Source organism: Nannobrachium achirus, assembly GCF_963921795.1.
Source record: "Nannobrachium achirus genome assembly, chromosome: 2".
NCBI classification, from domain to species: Eukaryota; Metazoa; Chordata; class Actinopteri; order Myctophiformes; family Myctophidae; genus Nannobrachium; species Nannobrachium achirus.
This window is the reverse complement of record NC_137811.1, coordinates 67,709,082-67,735,882: the sequence shown is the minus strand read 5'-3', so window position 1 is coordinate 67,735,882 and position 26,801 is coordinate 67,709,082. Positions and strand designations below refer to the sequence as shown.

Here is a 26,801-nt window from a genome sequence, read left to right as displayed (position 1 = left end):
CCTTCACCAACCAGTCGCGGTCGTGGCGGTACTTGGCACTGCACCTTTGGCCTGTGGGGAATAATGTGGACGCAAGAGCTTTAATAATATAGAGGAGAGGTTCCCAAACTTTTTAGCTCAAGACCCAAAAGACAAAAAAATTACGTTCGTCCGGGCCCCAACTAGTGAAAACAGCACATCACAATGCGTCGGTTCATGACTAATTCATGGTATTTCTTCGATTTTTCTATTATTTGTAAAAAAAAAATCATTGCATTTTTTATTTTATTTTTTTTTAATTAAGAAAATCTTAGCTTTTTGGGGAATGCTTTTAGAACATGTTTTGAAAAAATTAAAAACAAAATGTAAGAAATTATGTCTAGGGTACCAAGCAGAGGGCCACAACATTGCAGGGGGCGACGGTGGCGTTTCCGCTACTCCAGCAACAGTTCAGATATCGTCACTGTCGGGCAGAAACCTTGTATCTCCAAGTTTCAAATGTGTACGTTTTTTGGTAAAGCAAAGCCCTGCTTCATCATACAAGATCGTCGCAGCGAGGCGTTGTGTGCTTGTAGATCGGCTGTTTTCACTCGTTTAGTAATTTTTTAGATGATAAATACAAAACGAACGGTTTTGGACATACAAGTTTTCCACCCAACGACGACGATATACAAGTGTTGTTGCTGCTCTTATACCATCATTATTACTGGGGTTGGTGGGGGCCAGACAGTAGCCCCCTGCGGGCCGCCTATTGGGGAACCCTGCTGTTGACCTAATTTAGGAATTCATCATGGGAGAAGTGTTACCTGGAGGATCTCTGCAGATGTAACAGATGTACTGGTCTGGGATGTTGTCCTCCAGGAGCCCCATGCACGCACTATGCTGCCAACACATGCACTCCTCACACTACCACACACACACACACACACACACACACACACACACACACACACACACACACACACACACACACACACACACACACACACACACACACACACACACACACACACACACACACACACACACACACACACACACAGACACACACACACACACACACACACACACACACACACACACACACACAGTTAGCATGAGGCAGGTCAGTACAGAGGGTCAGTCAGACAGTCGGGGTGTTGTTTGGGGGAAAGGGGTTGTGGGTAAGGCTGTCACGATTACGACATTTTACATGACGACTAATTGTCACTCAAATAATTCGCGATTAACAATCTAATGGTGTATTTGTCGTTGACAATTACGTTTCTGTTTGGCTTGTAAGCTTTGAAGTTGCACATGGCAGATATGACACATGACCTAAATATACAAGGAAATACTGACATATTTGGCAACTTTATACTTAAAGTTGTACTATGTAACTTTTTTTATAAAACAAATCTTAAAATTCTCCTAACTATTAAATCACAAAAGTTTTAGAAGATCCGCGCCGTGAATTTCAGCCTGTAAAGCCTTCTCTGTATGTAAACTGAGATCCTTGCCGTGGACCGGATCTCGCGCCAAAATTGCGTCATCACACTACCGGCCAATCACAGCGAGGGTTATACAACTGCCGGCCAATCACAGCGCATCTTGAAGTGGGGTCGCTATGGCAGCCATATTTGTTGTCGCCCGTTTGTACCATCCCTTCTCTAGGTAATTTCGCCTACCAGGCAGGGTGAAGGAGTCCGTATCTCTGGAATTACTGAACGCACAGGAACAAGGGACCCCTTAAAAGATAGATCTCAGCGAGGTGGAGGCAGACGCGGGGGTCTGAAGGTACGAAAAACGTCCGAAAGACGCGGACGCGACCGCGGTTTGCTATAGGGCTAATGACCACTAGTTGGGCATCTTACACAGTATGGCTTTAACATTGATAGTGGAAATAGCCAATCTACAAGCTCGCGATGCGACGTGTTGTGAGCTTGTAGATCTGCTATTTTTATGTGTTTGAAAATGGAAACTATTATGACAAAATGATGGGATGGGACGAAAAGCGATATTATCGTGTATCGTGATATAAAACACTCACAATAATCGTATCGTGGAGATTTAATTTATCGTGATATCGTCGCCCGTCATGCACTGGGATCAATTCACCTTTTATTTGCCGAGCTGCAGATCCGGTACCACTTAAACCCTCTATAATTGGTAAAAGGTACTTATAATATACATACTTGATTCCATATTTTTTTCACTATCAAATGCCGATCTACAAGCTCACAACATGTCGCAACGCAACACGCTGTGAGCTTGTAGATCTTCTATTTTTTGGCAAATGTTCCGCCCCAGGATAATGGATTTTGATTATCGAGAGAATATTGTAAATCACTTTTTCTTTTGTCACAATAATCGTGATATGAAATCGCCCCATCCCTACTGTGCTTATGACAAATAATTGCGATTAGACGGCGATCATGCAATGTAAAAAACTAAAACATTTTTGGAACTCGATTCATTCATTCACGAAATCTGTATTGGAAACTGAATTTGATTTATCCCCATGTGTCTACTTACTGAATGAGTTGTCAAAGATCAGAATGGAGACCAAAAAAATACATATTGCTGATTACTATAACATATTTTGCCAAAAAATGGAAAGATGTACTGTCACCCACTTTTGTGATGTTCCAAGAACAAATGGCTCAGCTACTGCCACTGGAGAGATTGACATTTGAAAAACACAATCGAGGACGGGTATTCCAAGACCTCTGGTCCCCACTACTCTCCCAAATAAGTGGTTTGACTTGGAATATACGATGTGAGTCATTCATTTGCTGATGTTGTTGCTGTACTTTTTATTGTTTATTTTTGTTTGTTTTGCTTTGTTTTGTTTTGTCTTTGCTTGTGTCATTGTCGTGCACATTTGTCAATTTAATAAAAAGAATAAAAAATAAATTAAAAAAAAAAGACAGCGATCATGTAATAACTGTGACAGGACTAGTTGTTGGGGGGTCACCTGGATCATGAAGCCGTTCTCCTCGTCCATCTGGCACACGCAGCGCACAATCTCCTGGCTGGCCTCGCTGAGGTCCTCCTCCTCCTCTGCTGGGACGTCCTCCTCCTCCAGGTCCAGCTCCAGCTCCTCTGCGCTGTACGGCAGGGACTCTGTGGTGGAGTCCTCCGGGAACTCACACTCTGACAGATCTACCAGATCCAGAACAAGCAATGAACACTCCGACAGATCTACCAGAACCATAACAAGCAATGAACACTCCGACAGATCTACCAGAACCATAACAAGCAATGAACACTCCGACAGATCTACCAGAACCATAACAAGCAATGAACACTCCGACAGATCTACCAGATCCTTAACAAGCAATGAACATCCACATGGAACAGTCCATCCAAAACCCGTTGCCTGAGCAGTATTGTCTGAATACTATAGCCGTCCCGAGTAATTCAACTTAGTTAGGAGTGATAGAGCTTTGGAACAGCATTCCCCTTCTCCGTCAGATCTTCCTCCTCCGTTGAGTGTTTTACACTCCAGGCTCAAGACTGCTTAACAAGGCTTAATTATTTTCTCCCCCCCCCCTTCCTTACAACTGTCTACTATGACTGTATGTTGTTTATTATTGATTGCTCTTGATATTGTTCTGTACATCACTTTGGTACAGTTAAATTGTTCTTACAGGCAGTGCTATATAAATACATTTGATTTGATTTGAAGGCATCAAACTTGGTACAGTTGGTGCAGTAACGTTTGTTATTGTTGGTGTAAAATTCATCATATTCATCATATAAGCATCACCATCATATAAGCCAGTGGTCCTCAACCTTTTCAGGCCGCGACCCCCAAAATAATATTTTTTTAACTGGGGACCCCCCCACCCTGACGAGCACTAAGAGTTGAGGAATTAACATTAATTTTGTATAACACGGTACTATTGTGAAAATAGCAGATATACATGCTACGATCTACACGCATGTAGATCGGCTATTTTCACAATGTCTGCCTCTAATATTTGACAATTTGGCCGATGCTTAATGCTTAATTTTTCATTTTTGAACTATTAGAAAGTCCTTAAATTGTCACTTTAGAAATGTGCAGATACCCTCTATACACAAATTAATCATCTGGGGACCCCCCCCAAAATAATTTGGGGGGCCCCGACCCACAGGTTGAGGACCACTGATATAAGCAAAGCAGTGGTGGATAGTGAATACAGAACTAGTGGCTGGGCATGGACAAATACTGGATACAGAACTAGTGGCTGAGTGAGCATGGACAAATACTGGATACAGAACTAGTGGCTGAGCATGGACAAATACTGAATACAGAACTAGTGGCTGAGCGGACAAATAGTGAATACAGAACTAGTGGCTGAGCGGACAAATAGTGAATACAGAACTAGTGGCTGAGCATGGACAAATACTGAATACAGAACTAGTGGCTGAGCATGGACAAATACTGAATACAGAACTAGTGGCTGAGCGGACAAATAGTGAATACAGAACTAGTGGCTGAGCGGACAAATAGTGAATACAGAACTAGTGGCTGAGCTGAATACAGAACTAGTGGCTGAGCGGACAAATAGTGAATACAGAACTAGTGGCTGAGCTGAATACAGAACTAGTGGCTGAGCATGGACAAATACGTACTCTCTCCACTGAGGTCCACCTGCAGGATGGCACGGGGAGAGACAAGGTGCTTGGAGGAGGAGGAGGACGAGGCAGGCGGGGGGAGGGAGTTGCCGTGGCGATGATGCAGAGAAGAATGCTCCAGCAACGACAGCGACAGGGCATCGTAGTTGTGGTAACCTGGAATAGGAGCGTGCGCGCGCACACACACACACACACACACACACACACACACACACACACACACACAGGCATTTAGATAGTTAAGTACAACAGAAAATCTTAGCGTTAATAGTTTTAGGGGCGGTGTGTTGCGTTCCAGCCCGGGTATCTGTGAGAAATCATTCAATCTGAATAGTTCAATGACATCTCTCCGAGTCTCTGTCTATGACAGTCAGTCTATGAGCTGGTTAGCATGACGTCAAATGTGGGTTGTAGGTGTTTTACTTACAGTGCTGCTTCGACTTTTTCTTCTTTTTTTTCTTCTTCTGTTTCAACTTGAACGGGTCTCTGTCTCTCCGATCTCTTCTGTCTTTCTTCCTCCCTGTGGACGGACAGACAGTCAGACAGACAGACAGACAGACAGACAGACAGACAGACAGACAGACAGACAGACAGACAGACAGACAGACAGACAGACAGACATCCTTCCATTAGCAATCAGGGAGACTGACAAGACAGAGTCAAACTCAAAGAGACAGCTGGACACGGACACACACACTCACATATTGAGACACATGGGCAGACGCAAGCGCCCACACACACACACACACACACCCACACACACACACAGGTATGGACGTACAGACCTATGCTCAGGTGCTTCGCGTCCATTTTCAGTCTTTTCTCCATCTTGATTAAACCTGGTAGAGAATTCCGCAAAAAAGAAGAATCTCACTCTTAGGTTTTCCTGAAAGTTGGCAGCCCTGCATACAGGCAGTGAGTGATTGACAAACAGCCTCAGTGTTTAATTCAGACACGCAATGAATTTGTTCATGTTTTCGGATTGTTTAGGTGCGCATGTTTGTACATGAAAAGAACATGTTAAATGTCTATGCAACCACTGAAAACAGCTACTATTATTTTAATTCTGGTGAAAACCGGGACAATTTTGTAGTGAATGTTGAAAACTAGGACATATTAGTGTTTTGGAGATATTTGTCGGTGCACCGGGACACGCAGCTTGAAAACGGGACTGTCCCGGCCAAACTGGGACATCTGGTCACCCTAAGCATGAAATAATTCTAGAATTAAATGTGATGAAACTGCTGGTGCCTACCTGGCTGTAGGGGGTGGGCCAGCAGGTGGGGGTGGGGATGGGTGTGGGGGTGGGGATGGGGGTGTGGCTGGGGGTAGGGGGGCTCCAGTCTCAGCTCCCTGGGGGGGGGAGGAGGGGGGGACAGCGCCAGGGAGGAGGGGTGGTGAGGGGGGAGGGGAGGCAGGGAGGAGGGGCGGTGAGGGGGGAGGGGAGGCAGGGGGGAGGAGGAGCACAGCTCGGCGCTGTTGTCCGAGCTCACGGACGCCGACGAGCGCTTCTTCTTGCCGGCCGAGCGGACCGCCGAGCGCACGAACTCCAGCTGGAAGGCCTGCGGAGAGATCGCTACGCACGCAGACACACACACACACACACACACACAGACACACACACACACACACACACACACACACACACACACACACACATACTAGATTTAGAACAGTGTTTCTCAAACGTTCAAATTTCACTAACTGACAGTGTACAAATTTACAATTTAAGCATTTAGCAGACACTCTTAGTCTAGAACGACTAACAATAAGCAAGGTAATCCATCAATACATCAAAAGCATAGAAATATCAAACAAGACAAAAATAACATAGGTAGACCGAGTACCTAATCAGTAAAAAAAAAAGCTTTATATACGTAAAACCTAAAAAATGCTATCTAGCTTAGTTTCATGTCTGGTCATTGAGGGTAGGGCGAGTGCTATGGTAAGTGCCATGGGCTAAGGTGGAGTCTGAAGAGGTGAGTCTTCAGGCCATGGCAGAAGCTAGGGAGTGAGTCTGTCTTTCTAAGTGCAACATGGAGTGTATTCCACAGTTTGGAATAAACAAACACACACATTCGATTTAGAGAAGTGGTTGTCAACAGTGGTTCTCAACCTCACAGGTATTGTAAGTGGGCCCCCAAATAATTGCCAAGGTTTGATTGATATTATTTTCATTTTCACTGTGACAGCGAGAAACAGGAAGAGGACGAATAAAGTGTCCATGAATGAAGAACGAAGCTGACAATAATTACATCTGTTTGTGGAATCCAAGGTCGTCAAAAACAAAAAGCCTGCTCTCTTTTCTGGCCTGTCCCACCTCAACCCTGCGCTCCTCTCTCTCTCTCTCTCTCCTTCTCTCAATGTCCTCCCTCCAAGAACTCTCAACCAGAAGTACCTCTGTGTAACAATGTCACTCTTCTTGAAGGAGGAAGCAACAATACAGGAACTCACACAAAGGGCTTGTCATTGCACCCCCTGGCCAGGCCAGAACAGGCTTTGTTTATACAGGTGGCCTGTGGCCCTCTGTGTCCTTATCAAAGGAGTAAAGGTAGCTCTCCACCAAACAGACTACTACAGATTGCTACAGAATAGAGAGAATTTTTTTTAAATATCGAAAATACCCTAAAAATAAAGTGTTTAACTGTTCCTCATTTTGCTGGGGACCCTCTGGCACCTCCTCGAGGGCCCCTGGGGGTCCCCAGAACTTCACAGATTGTAAGAAACAAGCAAAACGCCCTAATGGCGATTAGCAACCGTCAGGTTAACCCTAACCCACAGAGAGTGGCCCGCTGATCGATTGCGCTAAGGGACACAAGTCATTTGGACAAACGGTTCCAAAGTTACAGGAGAATGGAAAAGAAACCTGCTTCAGCAATGCTGCCTGTGGGCGCCGCCATCGTGTGTGTGTGTTTGTGTGAATAATAGGGACTTTAAGCAATGACGGCTATGGCAGTCCGCTACGGTAACCGGAAACGGATCAGTGCACGATAGATAAACCTGCTTGCCGTCGCAGCCGTTCCTACTACGGCAAAAGCTACCTTTACACGTAGTGTCTAAAAATGTTTTTTTTTTTTTTTGCTTTTTTTTTTACTGGTACGACGATCGCGTCATAGCAGCTGTACTTCCTCCTAGCGGAGCCGTCCTGAAAACCGCCCAAGCTTAAAGTCCCTAATGTCTGCTGTGAGTGTATGCTACTTACACGAGGAGGAAGACACGGTGCGTCTCCTCTTGGAGTCGAGCAGCTCCCGGGACGAGGAGGAGGGTGGCAGGGAGGCGGAGGAGGCCCGGGTCCACACCACCCTGTCCGGGGACGGGGTGTAGGGGGCGGGGGAGGCGCGGGTCCACACCACCCTGTCTGGGGACGGGGTGTAGGAGGGGGCGGGGGGGCTGCTGCTGCTGCTGTGGTAGTACTTCAGGTGGTAGTCCAGCAGCTTGGCCTTGCGGAAGGACTTGGAGCAGCCAGGCAGCGTGCACTGGAACTGCTGGTGCTCCTCGCCCGACGACGACGGAGGCTCGGGAGCGCGGAGAGACGACAGGACTGACGGGGACGAGAGAGGAATGTCACAGTTATTACATAATAATCGTCTAATCGCAATTACTGGAGATGATCGGAATTATTTTGCATAATTGTCATAATCGTTTCCATTTTGAAGAATTTGAAAAATAGCAGAAATAGCAGATCTACAAGCTTTTTTTTCTGAGCGATCAAAAAGCAGGTAAATTAAATGTTGTTTATAGGTGGCATTCAAAGTGTTAATAACGTTCTGTAAAGTTGAAACTATAGGATACCAGGTAAAGGAAATTAACTGGCATCTGTCTAAATAACAGGCTATATAAGTGGTCGAGAAAACACATTAACTATGACAAACACAGGAACTACTTTCAACCTGGCATTCCTATTTTCAAGAAGGGCCTGTCTTGAGGGGAGCCTCCCAATGCAATGCTTTGTTTTCAAGAGTCAGTAGCATTAGAAAGAACCCAACGTGCTACCACTTCCATACAGAAAGGGATGACGACTTTTTTCACCCCACTATTTGCCATTCCAGGTGTGTTTGTCTTATATGTAACGCCAGTGCCGCTATTCCAAAGCCCCCTCGAGTACAAGAATTGAGATGAGTAGATCATGTTGAGCTGGTTATTTTAAAAGTACCTCTCAAGTCCAAAAAGTGTGGGCGCCCCTGTCGTAGAGGGTCAACTAAGTATTAATTTAACAAGTATATATAAACTTTATTACAGGCTCAGGGCCCACAGGGTAGAAAACAATACATTACATTACAAACATAATAAAAAAAAATAAAAACAGAAACAGAACATTTCCCTAGCCCCACCGGAGTCAAAAAAGGCACTCATGCCAGTGTCCTCTTATAGTAGACATGTACCGGACAGAGCTACGTCCAGGGTCTGACATCAGTCCAATTAATCCATTTAAGGAGCGATCCAGTCTGCACATGAACTTATAAGTAAGGTTCCTTAATAGAGCCATGAAGGTGGTGAGACCTAAAGAAACAAAGAGCTCACTGGCCCTTGTGCTCCTGGGTTTCTTTAACAGGATTCGAAGGCAGTCATTGTAGGCTACTTGCAGCTTCCGTAAGCTCTCTTTCTTATACTTCACCCACAGAGGGGCAGTGTATATAGAAGGTTTAAGTTGTCATTAGTCAGAAACATCAAAAAGATCCCCTGAACAAGAGGCACTTAAAATGTCACAATCACATCACATCATCAAAACCAAGTTGCCTTCATTCAAATGTTCTACGGTCATTCAAAGTACCGGTCTATGCTATGGAAAGCACAGGGCGGAGTGAGGGGATGGTGGACGTGCATACGGTACGTACTGGGTTCTCTGGCGTGTCTGTTGGCTTTGGGCGTCCTCATAGCAGAGCTCCTCACGCCCACAGCTGGAGAACAGGACCACACAACAGGTTGTAAACCTACAGTATATTACTATTACTAATACTGCTACTATCTATCGTCACTACTGATATTATTACTATAGCCAGTGATGCAGGCCATTACTGTATGTCTTTCTTACTATCATTTGAAGAGCTTGAAAAGGTCATTCATGCTTTCATTTCATCAAGTTTAGACAACAGTAATTACCTGTACTGAGAACAAAAATCACACTTGTGTGAACTGAGCGGTGGAGGCTGCGTGTGTATGTGTGTGTGTGTGTGTGTGTGTGTGTGCGTGCGTGCGTAACTGCGTATGTGTGTGTGTGAATGTGAGTGTGCCTGGTCTGAGGCTGAACAACAGCGCCCCTCCCTTAACATGTGTGGTCAGAAAAGGTATTGCAGGCTACATACAGACAGACACGCGCGCACGCATACACACACGGCCACGTATAGGAGACGGTGTGACCACCGCTCAAAAAAGCTATGTCCCATGTAAAAAAGAAAGGAACAAATAGAAAGGAATCTGCTATAGTCTGTTAACCAATATTAGGATACACAACCTTAAATAATACACCCATCCTTGCTTCAATTCACTGGTTGACTGAGTTTAAGAATTGATGCCTATTAGTTTCAATTTTGGTTAACTCAGTGAGGAATATAATTAATTTTAAAATGTTGTCATTTAAAAACATACAATGGTTGAGCCATCTCTGACTTGCTTGCTTTTATATAAAGAACCATCAATAAGTCTCAGGTGGTCTGGATTTGAACCGCCGACCCATGGGCCATTGGCCAACCTGCTCTACCTCGAGCTACAGCCGCCCCAAAAGTACATTCAATTGCCTTTGTGTAGGAGATGTGCAATACAAATAAACACTGGCCTTGCCTAGAAATGTTCTGAGGTTTCTATTCCTGTGGTGTACAAATATAAACCGGTTTAGGCGTTCATATAATTGGTCTTTGCAAACGCTCGCCATCAACAACACGCGATGGACGGGCAAAACAATAAGGTTATATTCACACTGCAACGCACTGTATTGGATGCTTGCTTTATGTATGTTGTTGTACAGCAGTGGTTCTCAAATGGGGGTACGCAGAGGTACTACAGGGGGTACATCAGAGAAAATGGAAACGTTTATTTTTCTGTTATATTTAATGATAAAACATTGACAAATGTATGTGAACGTGCTGCTCTGGAAGGTTTTAAAGCTAATTAAGTATGAATTTTGACTAGCACAACTGTTACTGAATAGAAAACAGGCTTTCATTTTCAACATATTGACATTGACTTTTTATGTTGGTATGTTCTAATCAAAAGGGGGTACTTGGATTCAGCAATCAGTAAAAGGGGGTACTGAAGTCCAAAAAGTTTGAGAAACACTGTCGTAAAGGATGCAGTGTTCACTGTCAACTTGAAGCAGTGCTCTTCCGAGCACAGGTCTCCACCAGGCCGTGCGTCCTGGTGGTGCTACTGTATAATAGGCCAATGTAAAAAGGGTGGCATAAGTTCTTCACCTTAGATCTTTCATGGAAATCGGACGCTGCATGCATGATTTGAAGCATTGTGTTCCAAAAATGTGTTTTGCTAAAGTCTACCTGCTGGCCAATGTGAAAAAAGGTAGCATTTGTTCCTTGACCTAGTGGTAATATGTGTGGCAAATTTCACGGTAATCGCAAGCTGCGTTGATGATTTGAAGCATTTTGTTCAAAAACGGAGCAATCCTGCAAACTTTGGAAGCTAATATTAGCCAATCAGGATGGAATATGAAATATCAGACGGATCGGACTTGATCACATGACTATAGAGATACTGTGTACCGATTTGCGTGATTTTTGGATAAAATCTCAAGGAGTAATATCCAAAAATGTGTTTTACATAAGTCGGCCCAAAGGTGGCGCTAGAAAAGGCCCATTTGAAAAATTTAGGGCAGAGGTTCTAGATTGGCATCCAGGGAATGTGTGTGCTCACTTTGGCAGCGACCGGGCCAACGGCGACTGAGATTAGCTGCACACAAACGGCGAGGACACACGGATTGACGGACGGACGGACGGACGGACGGACGAAGGGGAAAACATACTCTCCCCCAAGCCTTCGGCTGGTGGAGACAATAATTGACAATAGCAGCTTGCAGTAATTAACACAACACTGAGCGTGCATTTAACAACAACGCCACCCGGTATCTTTGTCGAGCTGCTCAGTTTCACTACAGTTACCTGTGATAGGGGGCGGTGACTTCTCTTCTAGGAGAATATGATTGGTCGAAGGGCTGTCAGTCACACGGTTCTGTTCCATGGTTGGTTGGCTTGGCTGGGCTAGCGTTGTGGGCGGGGCCCAGGTGCAGTAGTTGTGGTGACTTGAATCTTCCCTCTCCGTTGATGCACCTGGTGACACACACACACACACACACACACACACACACACACACACACACACACACACACACACACACACACACACACACACACACACACACACACACACACACACACACACACACACACACACACACACACACGTTACCTCAATTCAAATCACTGGTATATGATGCAGTTAACCAGTCCACAAGGTCTGGGTATTTTGGACAAATCTTTTTTTCAACCAAAGATATCGATATTATGCTTTCAAAAAATAAATTCTGACAGTATTGTTGGTATATTTAATTGTGTTAGTATTGTGTTAATATTACATAAGAGGGTGTGGTTTATCGTGATTATTGGCACGCCTGCGTTGCTGCAGAAGTGAGAGCACTTCAGCTCTTTGCGCGACCATCACAGCTAATTCCTTTGTTTGATAAGACCCGTGTGGTATCGCTCATTATTCGCACGGGTAGAAAGCCATTTCAACCTGTTGTACATTATTGATGTTAATTATTTGATTGTCTTGTGTTGACTTCAGTGTCTCACTTGGTGTCTGGGAGGATGCAGGCTGTGCCGGACAGGGCTGGTGGTGGGTGGGATCAGAGGACGCAGGCTGGGCCGGACAGGGCTCGTGGTGGCTGGGATCGGAGGGCGGGTCAGGGGTGGGCGCCAGGCGCTGCGAGCGCCGCCTCTGGCTGCAGGTGAGAGAGCAGGAGGGGGCGGGGTCAATATGACCTGGAAGGAGAAAGAAAACAAGAAGTGGAGTTAGAAGTATTTTTTATTGCCTGGTATGTTTGTTTGCACACACAACGAATTTTTCACTCCAGACTCCTCATGTTCCAAGTGCGTCTATGTCAGATGTTGTTGGGAGTTCTATAGCAGTCTATCACAGTGGTTCCCAAACAGTGGCATGTTCTACGCTATATGCGTAGTATACCATCCAAGAATATAAATGTTAGTTTGAGAAACCAGTTAGATTGGGAAAGGAGCGCTTGTTTTAGTTCACCTGGATGTGGAAGAAGCCCATGTCTCAGTGGTAGAGCAGTGGTAGACTGCATTAGTCCCACGCTGGTGAATGCTAACCTGGTGAATGCTTCTAGGCCTAAACCTAACCCTAACCTCAGTAAAACTATGCCTAAACCTAACCCTAATCCTAACCCTAACCTCAGTAAAACTATGCCTAAACCTAACCCTAATCCTAACCCTAAACTCAGTAAAACTATACCTAAACCTAACCCTAACCTCAGTCAAATTATTACTAGTTCCCCGAAGGAGGCACCGCCTGCTCCACCTTGTGCCCAAAAACGAGCACTCCTGTTCTCAATCTAACTGAATCTCAATTACCAACTGTGACAATATGTACCGTTATTAAATCGTATACCCTCCACTAATCACTTAATTTGTTGACCACTAACACATGTCATGCGTGTGGTAGGGAATAATATTATGGTAAACCCTCTGAAAAAACCTAGACCACAACACTGTTCCCAAACCTTTCTATGCCAAAGGGACTGCAAATAGCCACAGCCTCTGACTGCGGCCCACAATTGTGAAATGGCTTTAAAAAAAAAAGATAAAACACAAAGAAAAAATAGCCGATCTCCAAAGTGAATGAAGTTGAACTGTGGAAAACGACAGCCTCAAAAACAAGCTTGTTTTTCTGCCTGCACCCTGAGCCAACTCTCTTTCCCTCTCTCACCGTGTGGCGGTCCCTCCAAGCTCTCCAAAAAGAAGTCCCTCTCTGTAACAATGTCACCCTTCTTAAGGAGGAAGCAACAATACAGGAATTCACACACAAAGGGGGTGTCATACTCCCTGGCCAGGGCAGGGTTTGTGGCCCTCTATCTCCTTATCTAAGTAGGTAACTTCTGATTAGCCAACAACAGTGGTTTGTGGAGCAAATGGAATCTCCAAATTTCATGAAATGATAGATCAAAATTTGACATTATCCAATATATCCATAACAGCAAGCTCACAGAGAGTCACATTGTGAGCTTGGAGATTCATTTCTGAATATTTTCAATGTTTTGAAAACAAAAAATAATGGCATGCTCAAGAAAATTAAATTAAAAAATAAAAGAAGGGTTGGCTGGCTGTTGGGGGAGTTGGGGGATACAGGGTATGGGGGGATTATGGTAAATGGTATATGGTGCATTTGTATAGAGCCTTTATCCAAGGCGCTTTACATAGATTGTGCATTACATTCACCCATTCACACTCACATTCATATACCGATGGCAGAGGAAACCATGCAAGGCACCAACCTGTTCACCGGGAGCAACTAGGGGTTCAGAGTCTTGCTCAAGGACTCTTCGACACCAACTCTGGGTGAGCCCGGATTCGAACTGGGAACCTTCCGTGTTCTAACTACGGTTTCTCTACCCCTGAGCCACTGTCGCCCCCATTATGCTGTGGGTGCGTCACAACTCCTCCCTCTTTTGACCTTTTCTTGCACTTAAATATGCTTGACTGTCCCTAGATAAACCCTTGTATAAAGTACATACTGTGAAGTTGGTTACATCAAGTAAAGCCCTTTGCACACAGGCGCGTTTATAAAACGGACAATTTCACTTTTTAAAAAGAAAACAATGATTCTCTACGACCTCATGCACACCGGATCCGAATTGGCCGTGCGACGAGTGGCTGCGGCCGTGCGTCTTTTTCTCGATCGAACCCAGTTCGATTTGTGCGTCTTGTCGCATGCGGTAAAAACTCTTCACTCCTTTTATGACTCCTTTTGGGATCCGCAGCGCCGATTCCGCACAGCATTGCACACCAAATCCAATGCGTTGTATTCATGCAGCAATCGAAAAAAACGCAACTGTCCTGTGTGCAAAGGGCTTAATGTGGCAGCAACTGAAAAAATGCTGTTGGTGTATATAATATACCAAGTCTTTTTGCAGTCTCTCTCTCTATTATTGTCACTACCAATACTGCTGCATTGTCTGAAAGAAGTTTTACTCTTATGTACCTGTACACAAGATAAATAACAATAAAGCACAAGCTTGAACTTTCACGTACAGTCGCATGGGGCCAAATGCCTGCAGGGCGCTTTTTTTTGGCTAGTAGTTAGAAGAGAGAACAAGGTTAAGGTGCCTCCACACCGAAAATACAACAGGAGACTTGTTCAAACTGTTCACAGACTGCAAAGAACTGCAAAAAACTAAGCACATTGAATTTTCCAGCCGACTGTATGCCGACTGTAATTACTGTACAGTTTTGCGCATGCGCACTGTGTTGCCATATCGGCTCGTTACAAGCGACTTTGATCCTGTTTTCCTATAATGTTGCTAGTTGTGGGTTACTTTTGTTTGGGCATGTTTCTGAATTGTAGTTGCTTATTTGGCCTTGCTTTCAACATTCTTTTCGAAAATAGCTAATGTAATAGAGCTCAATAGGTGAAACCGGACGCTTTCTTTAGGCCATGTTTTCATAGACCTGGTCGCTTGTTTAACTCACAAAATCTGGCAACCGGGGAGCAGAAGCGGAGATGCTTCCTGTCCGGAGTTTTCTTCTCCTCACACCAAAACAACACACATCACTATTACTAGCGTTGCCTTGGAGTTGATTAGTATAGGAAATTGAGAGTTGAGAATATGCTACTTAGTTAAAATGTGCAATGGGAAAATGTCTCTGGCTTATTTAGGCTTGGTTTTGCTGCAGCAGTAGCAAACTAATGGTCCATTACAACTCACTACAATTCACCGACGTCCAGGGGCAACTCTACAAAACTGAGCAAGTCCAGTCTTCCAGTTTTCCGTCGATAGCGTTCCCGACCCGCTGCCGAAAACCTACCGATGAGCTCCCGTTCGGCAACAGACGCTTTCCACCGCTATCCGCCGCCGATTCGGCCACGAATCTGTTTGGTTAAAAGTGGCCTTTAGACAGAGATCAAGTCGTTCACCGCACCATTAGAACATACCTGTGTTGTGTTTGTTGTCTGTGGTGAAGGGGGGCGTGTCAGAGTCTGACTGAGGCTCGTCCTTCACTGAACTTCCACTGCTCACACACCCTACTACCGAGACACCCTGAGAGAGAGAGAGAGAGAGAGAGAGAGAGAGAGAGAGAGAGAGAGAGAGAGAGAGAGAGAGAGAGAGAGAGAGACACACACACAGACACAAGACACATGAGTTTGTTTTCACAGTGTCAACACCCTCAATATCAGGGATAAACGGTAAATCGTGTGTGTTCATTTATCCATTTGCAAAAAAAAGAAAATGCGTATAAAATGTACATTTGCACAGGATTTTACTGTGTGTAGCATCCATTCATACATGAATTAGTCTTTCAAGACAAATGTGGTGGAGCACAGGAGAGAAGAATCAGGAGATTTGTTCTAGAGGGGACCAAGTATAGACGGTAACCGAAGAGTCGCTGGAAATAAACTCCCAGAGATTTGTATTCTTGTATTTGTTTTACTGAGAGTAAAGTTAGAAATAACTTTAGGATTATGCATTTCTTTCTGAGGTTAAGATTAGGAATAGGGTTAGGCTTTGGCACAGTTTTACTGAGGTTAAGGTTAGGAATAAGGTTAGGTTTAACCATTTAGGCATAGTTTACAGAGGTTTATAAGGATATTAAGGATCTCAATGGAAAATAACAAATAAGTCTTGCCTTACCCAAGTTTCCTTTTAGATGACATTGTATCAGTGAACTTGTACTGTCATGAAACTGTACCTTTTCCTATACAAAACTTCTAATAAATACCTCAATCAAAAGGCTTAAACCATCAGCCCAGGCGAGTTTCTTTCCGGCGACTCCCCTGGTATTCGTATAGACCCGTGGGGGAGCACATAGGGTTTAAAACGCAGTTAACCACCCATAGTTGACTACCTGGATAGTGGGCGGGTCTTTATGCTCTCCCTCTCGTCTTTTCCCCCCGTCCTGCTCCTCGTCCTCGTCCGTCTCTTCATCCTCATCATCGTCCTCATCATCGTCTTCATCGCCCTGGATGTCAGGCCGGAGGCGGCTGCTGTTGTTGCTGGTCCGCGGCTTACTGGAGTTCCTGGAGCGCGTGGCTGTGGCCGCCTTCACCAGAGCCACCCAGTCCTGGTCCAAGCAACGCAACATTAACACACACAAATACACACATAGTTCATAACACAGCAGAGGAGAGGATTGAATAGTCCAAAAATGGAAACAGCACGTAGGCACCCTAAAACATATGGGCTACAAGGATAACACCAACAAGTCCTGGAGACTAGTTTCCACTGTGGTCCTATGTAATCAATTCATCAACATGGCATAGCATATTAACGCATCAATACATGTCACCAAGAAATGCAAATAGCTAAATTTGCAGAGGAGAAAAGGAAAGGAGAAGAGAAAAGCAGAGGGAACAGCAAAGAGAGAGGACCATGGCCCCTCAGAAAGGCAGCAGTTAAAAGTTTGCTGACCTGTCCCTTGGCGTCCTCTGGCATGGACTTAATGTGGATTCTCTTCACACTGCGCACCACGCCATCATAGAACTGGACACGGTACATACCTGTACAACACAGGTGCAAATACACATTTAAAAGAGATTTTCAGGGTTCCCACACATCTTTACCAATTAATTTCCAAAACTTTTCCAGAACATTTAACCCGATTTCCAGGACTATATAACAATAATTCAGCTCAATAACGAGTCGCTTACTCCTATGTGCAATGCCAGTGGTTCTCAACCTTTTCAGGCCGTGACCCCCGAAATAATTATATTTGAACTGGGGACCCGGCACCCTGACGAGCACTAAGAGTTTTATTGTGAAAATAGCCGATCTACATGTTGTAGATCAGCTATTTTCACAATTTCTGCCTCTAATATTTGACAATTTGGCCAATGTTTAATTTGTCATTTCAGAGGTATTAACAAAATCAATAACCAAAGACAATGCATAGCTATTTTCTTCAGGACCTTTCAGGACCCTTGATCAATTCCAAAACTTTTCCAGTACTGGAAAAATATTTTTCTAATTTCAAAATATTTCCAGGAATTTCATGAACGTGGGAACCCTGGATTTTCTGAGTAGCCCAGGGAGTACTGCAGAGTACCCCAAGGGGGGTTACACCCCGCCACTCCGACATGTCTCCATTCCGACACTAACCCTATCTCTAACTCTTACCCTAAACTTAACCCCTATGGAAGTGTCGCCACTCCGACAATAAGAAGTACATTTCGGAGTGGCGACATGTCGGAATGGAGAGCGACACCCCCCAAGGGGTAACCCCATTTGAGAAACACTGCGCTAACTATTTGCTGTAGTTAGATTTAGGCCAAGTATAGGGTGACTTGGAACCCTCAAGGGAAGAGAAACAGAGGCCAGCCCCAAAAAAACCTGGTGTCTCCAGGCAGACACTAACAGACCGTGATACACCTGGTCACAGATAGAAAAGAACGCCAGTGACCGAGAATGGCCTATACACTGGTAAGGGTGTCAGGCATAAGTAAGTATAATTAGGCCAACTGTAGTTAGCTAGTACTCACCCTCTTTGTTAACAGCTTCTATCTTTGCAGGGTAGTAGCGACAGTCTGTCCAGCGAGCCAGAACCTCCTCACCACCTCGCAGTGCCTGTATAAAAGGCAAATGTATCACTTAAAGACAAGCCAGTCAACCCACGTAAGAGTTCACGGTGTCAGACCAAGTTTCAAGTTTGCGCGACATCAACGAGCCTTGATGCACGGCAAGATGTTGTTCAGAGCATCTCAATACATGAGACATCTGTGTTAGTTTGTGAGTAATGTTGGGTATATTTGTAAAGGTTCTACCTGTAAGGGAAAGTCTGTGGATGTTTGTGTGTGACAGTGTGCGTTTGTATGTCGTACAGTCTTGTCGCCGTCTTCCTTCAGCCCATCCTTGCGGAGGGAGGGTCTTTGAAGAGGACGGAGTCGGCTGCTGTCCCAGGAGATCCACTCGTCGTAGCGATGGCTCCAGCGCTCAAAATGCACCAGCAGCTTGCCGTCCTCTGGCTCCAGCTTCTCTATACGGGCTGGGTACCTGAACCATACAACACCCGCACACAGCGTTGAGTGAACCTAATGGAATATAAAATAAATAACCTCGTAACACCCCCCCCCCCCCCCCCCCCCTTACAATCAAATATATATTTTTTTCTTTTTCACAATTTTGTAACCCATTTTTTTCACCCAGTGCCAATTGCCTATGTAATCCTGGGCTCTGCTCTCCCTCTGCCACGCCAGGGGAGACAACGGACTGACCTCATGCTTCCTTCAATGCATGAGGAGTCCAAGTTGCTTCTTTTCACCTGACAGTGGAGATTTTCCCTGGTCTGGACGTAGCACGTGGAAGGAACACGTTATTCCAACCAGTTCCTTTCCCCTCCATCAGGCGCCCCGGCTGGCCAGGTGGAGGCATTATTGAGACCAGGATTACTGCATGTTTTTGTGAGGGTATCAACCCTAGGAGACACGGGGAGAACATGCAAACTCCACACAGAAAGGCCCCATCGCCACTGTGGGCGCTGATGATGCGGAGGGAGGAACACGCCGTCAGTGCCCACAGCGTCCCCCGGCGGGAATCGAACCCAGGACCTTCTAGCTGTGAGGCAAAGCGCTAACCACTGCGCCACCGTGCCCCTCAATCAAATATCTTTGATGAAAACAGCACATCTAGAATTTCACAAGGTAATGCACATTCTCCGTTGTCAAATTGTAGATCCGCTATGGTCACCAAATGCTGTATGCATGTCTCATTTGGCACAACTGTACAGTTCTAGTGTGAACTAGCCTTGTTACCATTTTGGGGGGATTACTATGGCTAGTTTGACCACTTACTGTAAGTCTTACTTTATCGTACGATGGTCTCACACAGCGAAGATAGACAATCTATTCTACACAATGCATCGTTTTTCCTTTATTGGAACATTTTGGTCTAGAATGACATGCACAAAACTTGAAAGTTGAAAGTGGTTGCAGAGTTCTGGTGGTGTTAAAGGGATTTCCGTTTCCTCCTCAAACTTTGGCGTTTACATTCCGCTGGCAAACACGAAGGAGTGAAGATCAACAAAACAATGGAACATTGTATTATGGAGCTGTCAGAGGCTATATTCAATTAATCAATAGTCCAAAAGCTGGCCTGTATGCTGCAATTAACCTTGTTCTCAGATGTTCAAACAAACTACACATACAGTGTCTATCAGGAGGACTATGTATAAGTTGCATAAGTTTCAAAAAGACTACTCCGGCTTGGCTGCAGGCTTTCCTTGGTAGATATTAAGATAGTCAGGGAGTTAAGTTAGGTACAGAGCTTTCTACCAGAACTGTAAGCATTTCTACACATCAGAGAAGCTTCACTATACGATGCCCTATTGAGAGGTCACTATCTCCCACTCTGCATCACTGCACCATTTCTTATGTTTCCATAATACGACAGCTGCTGGAGTTGGACTAAAATTATGTTACAACAATTCAATCGTCATACGTATCGTCATGCCAATTAAATTAAATTCATACTTTGCGACCACACTATGTCGAATATTGTGTATATTATTTCTAGGGTTATGGTCCAATTTATAATTCTATCTATGCTAATACTCCAGTGTTAATGCCATACCATTTCTTCAGGTAGTCCTGGGCTTCCACTTTGGCTCCCACCTCAAAACTGATTCCAGGTCTGTTGGGGGGTTTTCTGCTCATTTTGCCTGGTTCACCACAGACAAAACAAAACACAGATAAGGCAATAGGACTTAAGTCAATAGATCACCCTCATACTATATTCCCTGGTGATACTAAAACAGTAGATTTCTATTTTTTCATGAGAATTTACAAAAGTATGTAAATATAACCACCATGTTACGCTACTATGTCATTCTGAAGTGAAGATTTCTGTATTCTTTTTTCATCATGAGCTGATTTATTTAAGAAGATCACCAAGAAATCAAACCGAGGGTGCCTGGCACAGGCGTTAGTCCCCCAGACAATATGCTGCCTTGCAAGTGCAATGACCTGCATTCAAATGCAACCCATCATTCAACAGGATAAGTAAACCATGTTGTTAACCAAATCATCATGAACTTGACTTGATTCACTGTAATGGCTATTGGTTTTATATATCAACAACAATAGTTGGCAAGCAAATCATCTCTCCTTGGGTTTTCAGTGAGTTTCTTTGCTTGTAAACCCAGATAATACAGAGCATTAGAGTTCTGCTCAGAGGTAATTGATTGATTGATTGACTGAAGAATGTATTAGAAGTTTGCATAGGAAAAGGTACAGTCTCGTGACAGTACAGTTCACACGGTCAACTAAATGGAGATCCTAGTAAGCTTGTTGGCCTATTTACACAGGAAACCTTTTATGTATCTCATATAACATTGAATAACAGACGGATAGAACACAGTACTATGCAGCGGATATCGTCAGAAAAAGACAAAAACAGTGCAAGAAAATATATAGATATTTACAACAGAAGGGTCAGGGGATTGTGGACTTGCTAGCAAGGTGTTGGCAGTCTGTGTCTGTGTTGTACTGCATGTTTGTCATGTGAGTATGTAATATTGTTATGTACACACTATGTTGTCACTGTTATTTAACAGATACGACATATGTCGTCAACTAAATTCCACTTGGGAAAATAAAGTCTATCCTATCTCTAGCTCTCAACAGAACTCCAGGGGGATTAGTCTCTCTAGCATTGGAACTGAACAGTTATTCTACCACTACTATAGACAATGTTATGTTAACTGACTTCTTCTAACAGCTGTCTGAAATGCGTCTGCTATCAGGAGAAGCAACCGCTGAGTTGAATGTCTTGTCTGTGAGGGCAGCGGTCTGGTTAACCAGTTAACACTGAGTTAGCCTAGCCAGGGTTACAACTGCTAGGCTAGCTAGCACTAACCTGGTAGACAGTTCAGTCTCATCCCATATACCGTACATTCGTTAATTGATTCATTCGGATCAATGTCTGTCGAAGTGATCAGCTGCTTTTAACACAACACACTTTAATTCTATTATGTTGTCAATGTGTCAAGGGATCGACAGATGTCTTAATTTAAGCAGGGCTGTTGGTAAACGGATCATCTACAGTGCACACTGACTGTATTAGCAACACATTCCAGATGAGACCCTTTGTGTGACTGGTGTGCAGCCAGCACTCCTCCAGATGTAATAGACGTATACTAGTACTACATGCCAGTTTATCACCATGCTAATATTAATCCTGGTGCAGTCTGCAGATTAGCCAATTGAAATGCCAGTTAGCACCATGCTAACCTTAATGCTGTATCTGTGTGTGTATGTGCAGCTTATAGCCACTGAGCTGCCAGTAGCAGCTTGCTAACCATACTATGTGCAGTGTGCAGGTTAGTGTACTGATCTGCCAGTTAGCACCATGCTAAACCGTTAATGCTGTTTGCAGTAACGGTCACTGACTGCCAGTTAGCACCATGCTAACGCCATAAGCTAGCTCTCCAGCAGGGCAGCCAGCCAGCTAACAGGCAGACTAAAGTTTGTGACTGTCAACCATTCATTGGCTTGCAGGGTTTTGTCTGCGAGTGCAACGCGAAGTCACCTCTCTCTGTGTGTGTGTCTCTCTCTCCTCGTGCCATGCAGGTGTTATTTTACCTTTGCGGACACATTGGAAACGACTCAACGGGACGCAGATTGTTGCAGAAGTCAACCTTCAACCAAAGCAACGATCCGTTCTTCTCTCTGCAACAAGAAGGAGACCTCAGCTCAGTCATCGGTAGAGAATGGGACGTTCGCGAACGAATCGAGTCTTTTGAACGGCTCTTTGAAATGAACGATGTGATCCGTTTCGCAGTATAAGGAGCCGTTCCTTTCTAATGAACTTGATGACATGTGGTGGGAAAAGTACTCAAATTCTTTACTCAGGTAGAAGAAGTATCAATGCTGCTGCAAATGCAATGTAGAAATACTCTACTGGTATAAAAATGTACTTAAAAAGACGTTTAAAGTACTCATTTGCAGAATATCCCATTTCACACGTTTTCCATTAATAATAAAATGAAGAAAAATAATTTGAAAATAGCAGATCTACAAGCTCACAGACGCATTAAGTGAGCTTGTAGATCAGCTATTTGCAAATGGCAGAAATGTATCGGCCAAGGGCCGTTGAAGTGATTTGCAGTCATAATCAAAATCTACCAGTAAGACTCCCTAATCGGGAGATAAGCGACCGTAGGTGGCTTATCTCCACAAATAGGGCAAAAATGTGTTTTGCCCAAATCTTCCTGATCCATGTTGATGACATGAGTGTAGACATGCTGTGTAGTGATATTCGTGATTTTAGGGCAAAAACTGTAGGAGCAGTGTCCAAAAAATTGTTTTAAAAATCGGCCTGAAGGTGGCGCTAGAATAGGGCCATGTGAGAAATGAGGGGTGGGGTCTCCGCGTTGCCTTGGCGGACGAATAGGTACCGGCCCCGGCTCTCCCGGACGCTCCTAGCCCGAGTTATGGCATTTTATGTGCGCTGCAGTGGCAGGGGGTCCTCCACTGGGGGCGCCACCACTTTTGCATCCGTTCTGGAGCACCAGGAGTCGGTGGTCCCCGGGAATTCCCCGTGAGCAGCCCCGTTAGGGTGGTCATTTGGTCATTTTTGCACATTTGGTCATTTTTTACATCTGGGGGTCCCCCAGGGACCTGGGGGTCCCTGGGGCTCCGGGGGTCCTTGGAGGTTGTAGTTTGGCAGGCAAGGAGTGTGTGTGTAAAATCTGGCATGGATCGGGTCAACGGGTGCGGAGATATAAGCAGGGAAAAAGTGTGACGTGTGACGTGTGAGCACATTTGGTCATTTTTTACATCTGGGGGTCCCCCAGGGACCTGGGGGTCCCTGGGGCTCCGGGGGTCCTTTGAGGTTGTAGTTTGGCAGTCAAGGAGTGTGTGTGCAAAATTTGGCATGGATGGGGGCAACGGTTGTGGAGATATGAGCAGGGCAAAAGTGTGGCGGACTGACTCACTGACAGACAGACAGCCCGGGGAGGTTTTGGTAGTAAATGCGACCTACGGTCGCAACAAAGTAACCAGTAACTAAAATGAGCCAGTCTTTTGAACGGCTCTTTGAAAGGAACGGGTCTCAGAGATCCGGTACCGACACCGGCTCACTTCAAAGAGCCATAAATCCCATCTCTACCATCGGCACCAAGTACGTGAACGTCACCCCGTCCGGTCCCTCAGCGTACGTGGGGGTCACGTGATCGGTGGATCGTTTGCCAACGGGTCTGAGCTGCGTGTATCTATTCTGCATCTAGCTTGAGGCGAGACCCAGAGTGAACATTTTTAACACAAATATTTTCTGGGGGTCCCTGGAACAACATATTTTGAGATGAGGGTCCGCGGCCAAAATGCCAAATAGACCTATCATTTTGGGGGTCCTTGATTCGACATGACTTCTAATTAAATCAACAGTTTTCTGGAAAAAATAAAAATAAAAAATAATATAGCCTATAGTCTATATTATGTTGCGTGTCTGGTTCTCAACCTTTGTCATGTGAAGGACCCCCAAAATTATATGTATTTGGCCGAGGACCCCCATCTCAAAATACTTTGTTCCAGGGACCCCCAGAAGAAGCAAAGATTTGAGTTATTCTGCATCTAGTTTAAGGCCCAAGACCAGTTGGGAAACCCGCGCACGCGGAAGTCCATCATAGTCCATCATCCATTCACTTTGCAGTCTGCAGATCCTGTCTAGAGCGGATACGAAAATGGCCGATGAGTGGCTGTGGAAATCATGGTGGAAATGACCGGATATAGTAAGGCGGGCTCCGTACCGGATCTGAGCCCTGAACTGGAAATGGAAACCAGAAACCTTGGCGATGCGAGGTTAGTTTTGAGTTTAGATGTAAACAGAGGAGCTTGCCTTTACCAAAGATAAACAGTCTCTGGATTTTTGCACTATGTGGCTAAATGCCGATTAAAAGCTGTATAGATTGTGGTTCATGTGTGATGCGTTTTGTAAATAAATAGATGTAAACTCTACTCTAAAGTGCTGGAAATGGTGAAGTGGTAAAGTAGGTTATTACACATACTTAGGTGAATCTGAGGACTGACTGACACAGAGTCCACGTGTTTTAAGAGTAAGTAAACAGTTTTGTTTTATTTGCGTTGTAGTCTTGCAGATGTGGTATTTTTGCTATTTTAATTTAGCGTAGGCCTATTTATATTCAAATAAAATGAATTAAAATCACATGCCATGCCTTGATGATCCTATCTCTGTCTGTTTTGTGAACCTTAATGCAGGTGCTATATTTTGATTATTAATTTCCCCTGTTGTATTTTATTATCACTATTACTACAATGTATTAGTCAATACAGTATGTAGTCAGTAACAACACAGTCATTTCATTTTTTTCTATTTATTCATATTTCATATTACAAGATCTTGAACCAGTGCTTGAGTGTTTCCCATAGTCTTGTGTTAGCAATGAAGTATCCTACACAGTGAGTGTAACTAGAAAGATGCAATGTGAAATTGCGAGTGTGGTTGCTGACGGTTGCTGACTATATTCTACAGTAAGCTTACTGTCATGTGAAGCTCGACCAATTGATTCCCTACTGATTCCCTAAAGTTCCCTAAATTTACCCTGGAAGTCTATAAACAGTTACCCTAGAAGTCTATAAGGTGTCCCTAGTAGGCTACTATAATGTGTTGCCCACACTAACATTAAAACAACATTGAACTTGAACCTTTGAACACTAGTCTGTGTAGGAATGGGAATTGATAAGATATTCACATTATTATGATAGCATGATGATACTATTGATAATTGATACCATGGCATTAACCATTCTGCTTATCGGTCCAGTTCAAAGTAATTGCCCCATGTGTAACGGAGGTGATCCGAACCTCCCCACCCGGGTTCGTACCCGTACCCGGGTCTCCCACGCGAAAGTCCAATATCTTAACCACTAGACCAAAGAGACATCTCTTTGGTCCGGGGGAGATACTAGACTTTTGAGGCTTCAAGGCTGGGGCTGCGACTCTCTCCGTCACACTCACCCCCCTTTGACCTCCTCCTACGGGGAAGCCCGAATCCGGGTCACGGCACCAATGTAACGGAGGTGATCCGAACCTCCCCACCCGGGTTCGTACCCGGGTCTCCCACGCGAAAGTCCAATATCTTAACCACTAGACCAAAGAGACATCTCTTTGGTCCGGGGGAGATACTAGACTTTTGAGGCTTCAAGGCTGGGGCTGCGACTCTCTCCGTCACACTTGCAACTTTGATTAACGAAGCCAAACAGAAATGTCATTTTAATATTCATAATGTTCCAATATCCAATGACAGAAACACAATTAAATCATTAATCACAGTTATTTAAAGGGGAAGACCACCCATTTTCAATATTGAACTATGTCATCTAACATCTAACATATAATTAGAGAGGTCAGTCAGTCAGTCAGTCAGTCAGTCAGTCAGTCAGTCAGTCAGTAGGTCACAAAAAGTAAATGCTTTTCCACTACAAACCACCCACCAACAGGGGGTGGTGATGTGCGGACTGAAGTATCAGGCTAACACACACCAATCTCACAGTTAGGAATGTTGCAGTGTCTCTCTCTCTCTCTCTCTCTCTCTCTCTCTCTCTCTCTCTCTCTCTCATATATGTGGTTTGCCTGCATGCACGGGTCACTAATGCACCGGGTGCATTTGATGTGTGTCTTATCTTCCGACAGGTATGGCAAGCGCATACATCCCCATACTTCTATTCACCTAATTTAGCTGTTAAATTATTTGTATCCATCAAAAAATATACACTCCTCCATGGGTTGCTCCTTACATTATGATGCTCCCACATATTCTCACACACGCACCAGTTACAGTTAATTTCTCCATAACCCACACTCTGCACATATATTGGAGCACATATCTTCAAACGGGTAAGGTCTATTAATATAACTTAGAGGAGTTGTGTGGAAATAGAAAAAAAAAGTCCCCTCCTTTGTAAAGTACAATGCGTGATGCCATCAAGTTGTACTTTACAATACAAACCCCAGAATCAATCCTCCAGTTATA

General features: G+C 44.4%; 1 protein-coding gene across 1 annotated transcript in view; it reads right to left on the bottom strand.

Moving 5' to 3' along the window:
• phf20l1 (PHD finger protein 20 like 1) overlaps positions 1–22,492 on the bottom strand; it is a 29,899-nt gene extending 7,407 nt beyond the window's left edge. Inside the window, exons 1-18 of the mRNA XM_080743680.1 lie at positions 22,393–22,492; positions 20,384–20,471; positions 18,637–18,808; positions 18,298–18,382; positions 17,231–17,319; positions 16,668–16,883; positions 15,757–15,862; positions 12,381–12,569; positions 11,691–11,858; positions 9,420–9,482; positions 7,787–8,125; positions 5,840–6,160; positions 5,370–5,423; positions 5,012–5,104; positions 4,582–4,740; positions 2,936–3,123; positions 786–885; positions 1–51 (exon numbers count right to left, since the gene is read on the bottom strand). The exon at positions 1–51 is cut by the window's left edge and continues 145 nt beyond it. Of these exons, the coding sequence (XP_080599806.1) occupies positions 1–51; positions 786–885; positions 2,936–3,123; positions 4,582–4,740; positions 5,012–5,104; positions 5,370–5,423; positions 5,840–6,160; positions 7,787–8,125; positions 9,420–9,482; positions 11,691–11,858; positions 12,381–12,569; positions 15,757–15,862; positions 16,668–16,883; positions 17,231–17,319; positions 18,298–18,382; positions 18,637–18,808; positions 20,384–20,466 (2,476 nt within the window). The 5' untranslated portion in view covers positions 20,467–20,471; positions 22,393–22,492. The remainder of the gene's footprint in view (positions 52–785; positions 886–2,935; positions 3,124–4,581; positions 4,741–5,011; positions 5,105–5,369; positions 5,424–5,839; positions 6,161–7,786; positions 8,126–9,419; positions 9,483–11,690; positions 11,859–12,380; positions 12,570–15,756; positions 15,863–16,667; positions 16,884–17,230; positions 17,320–18,297; positions 18,383–18,636; positions 18,809–20,383; positions 20,472–22,392) is intronic.
• Positions 22,493–26,801: the final 4,309 nt, after the last annotated feature.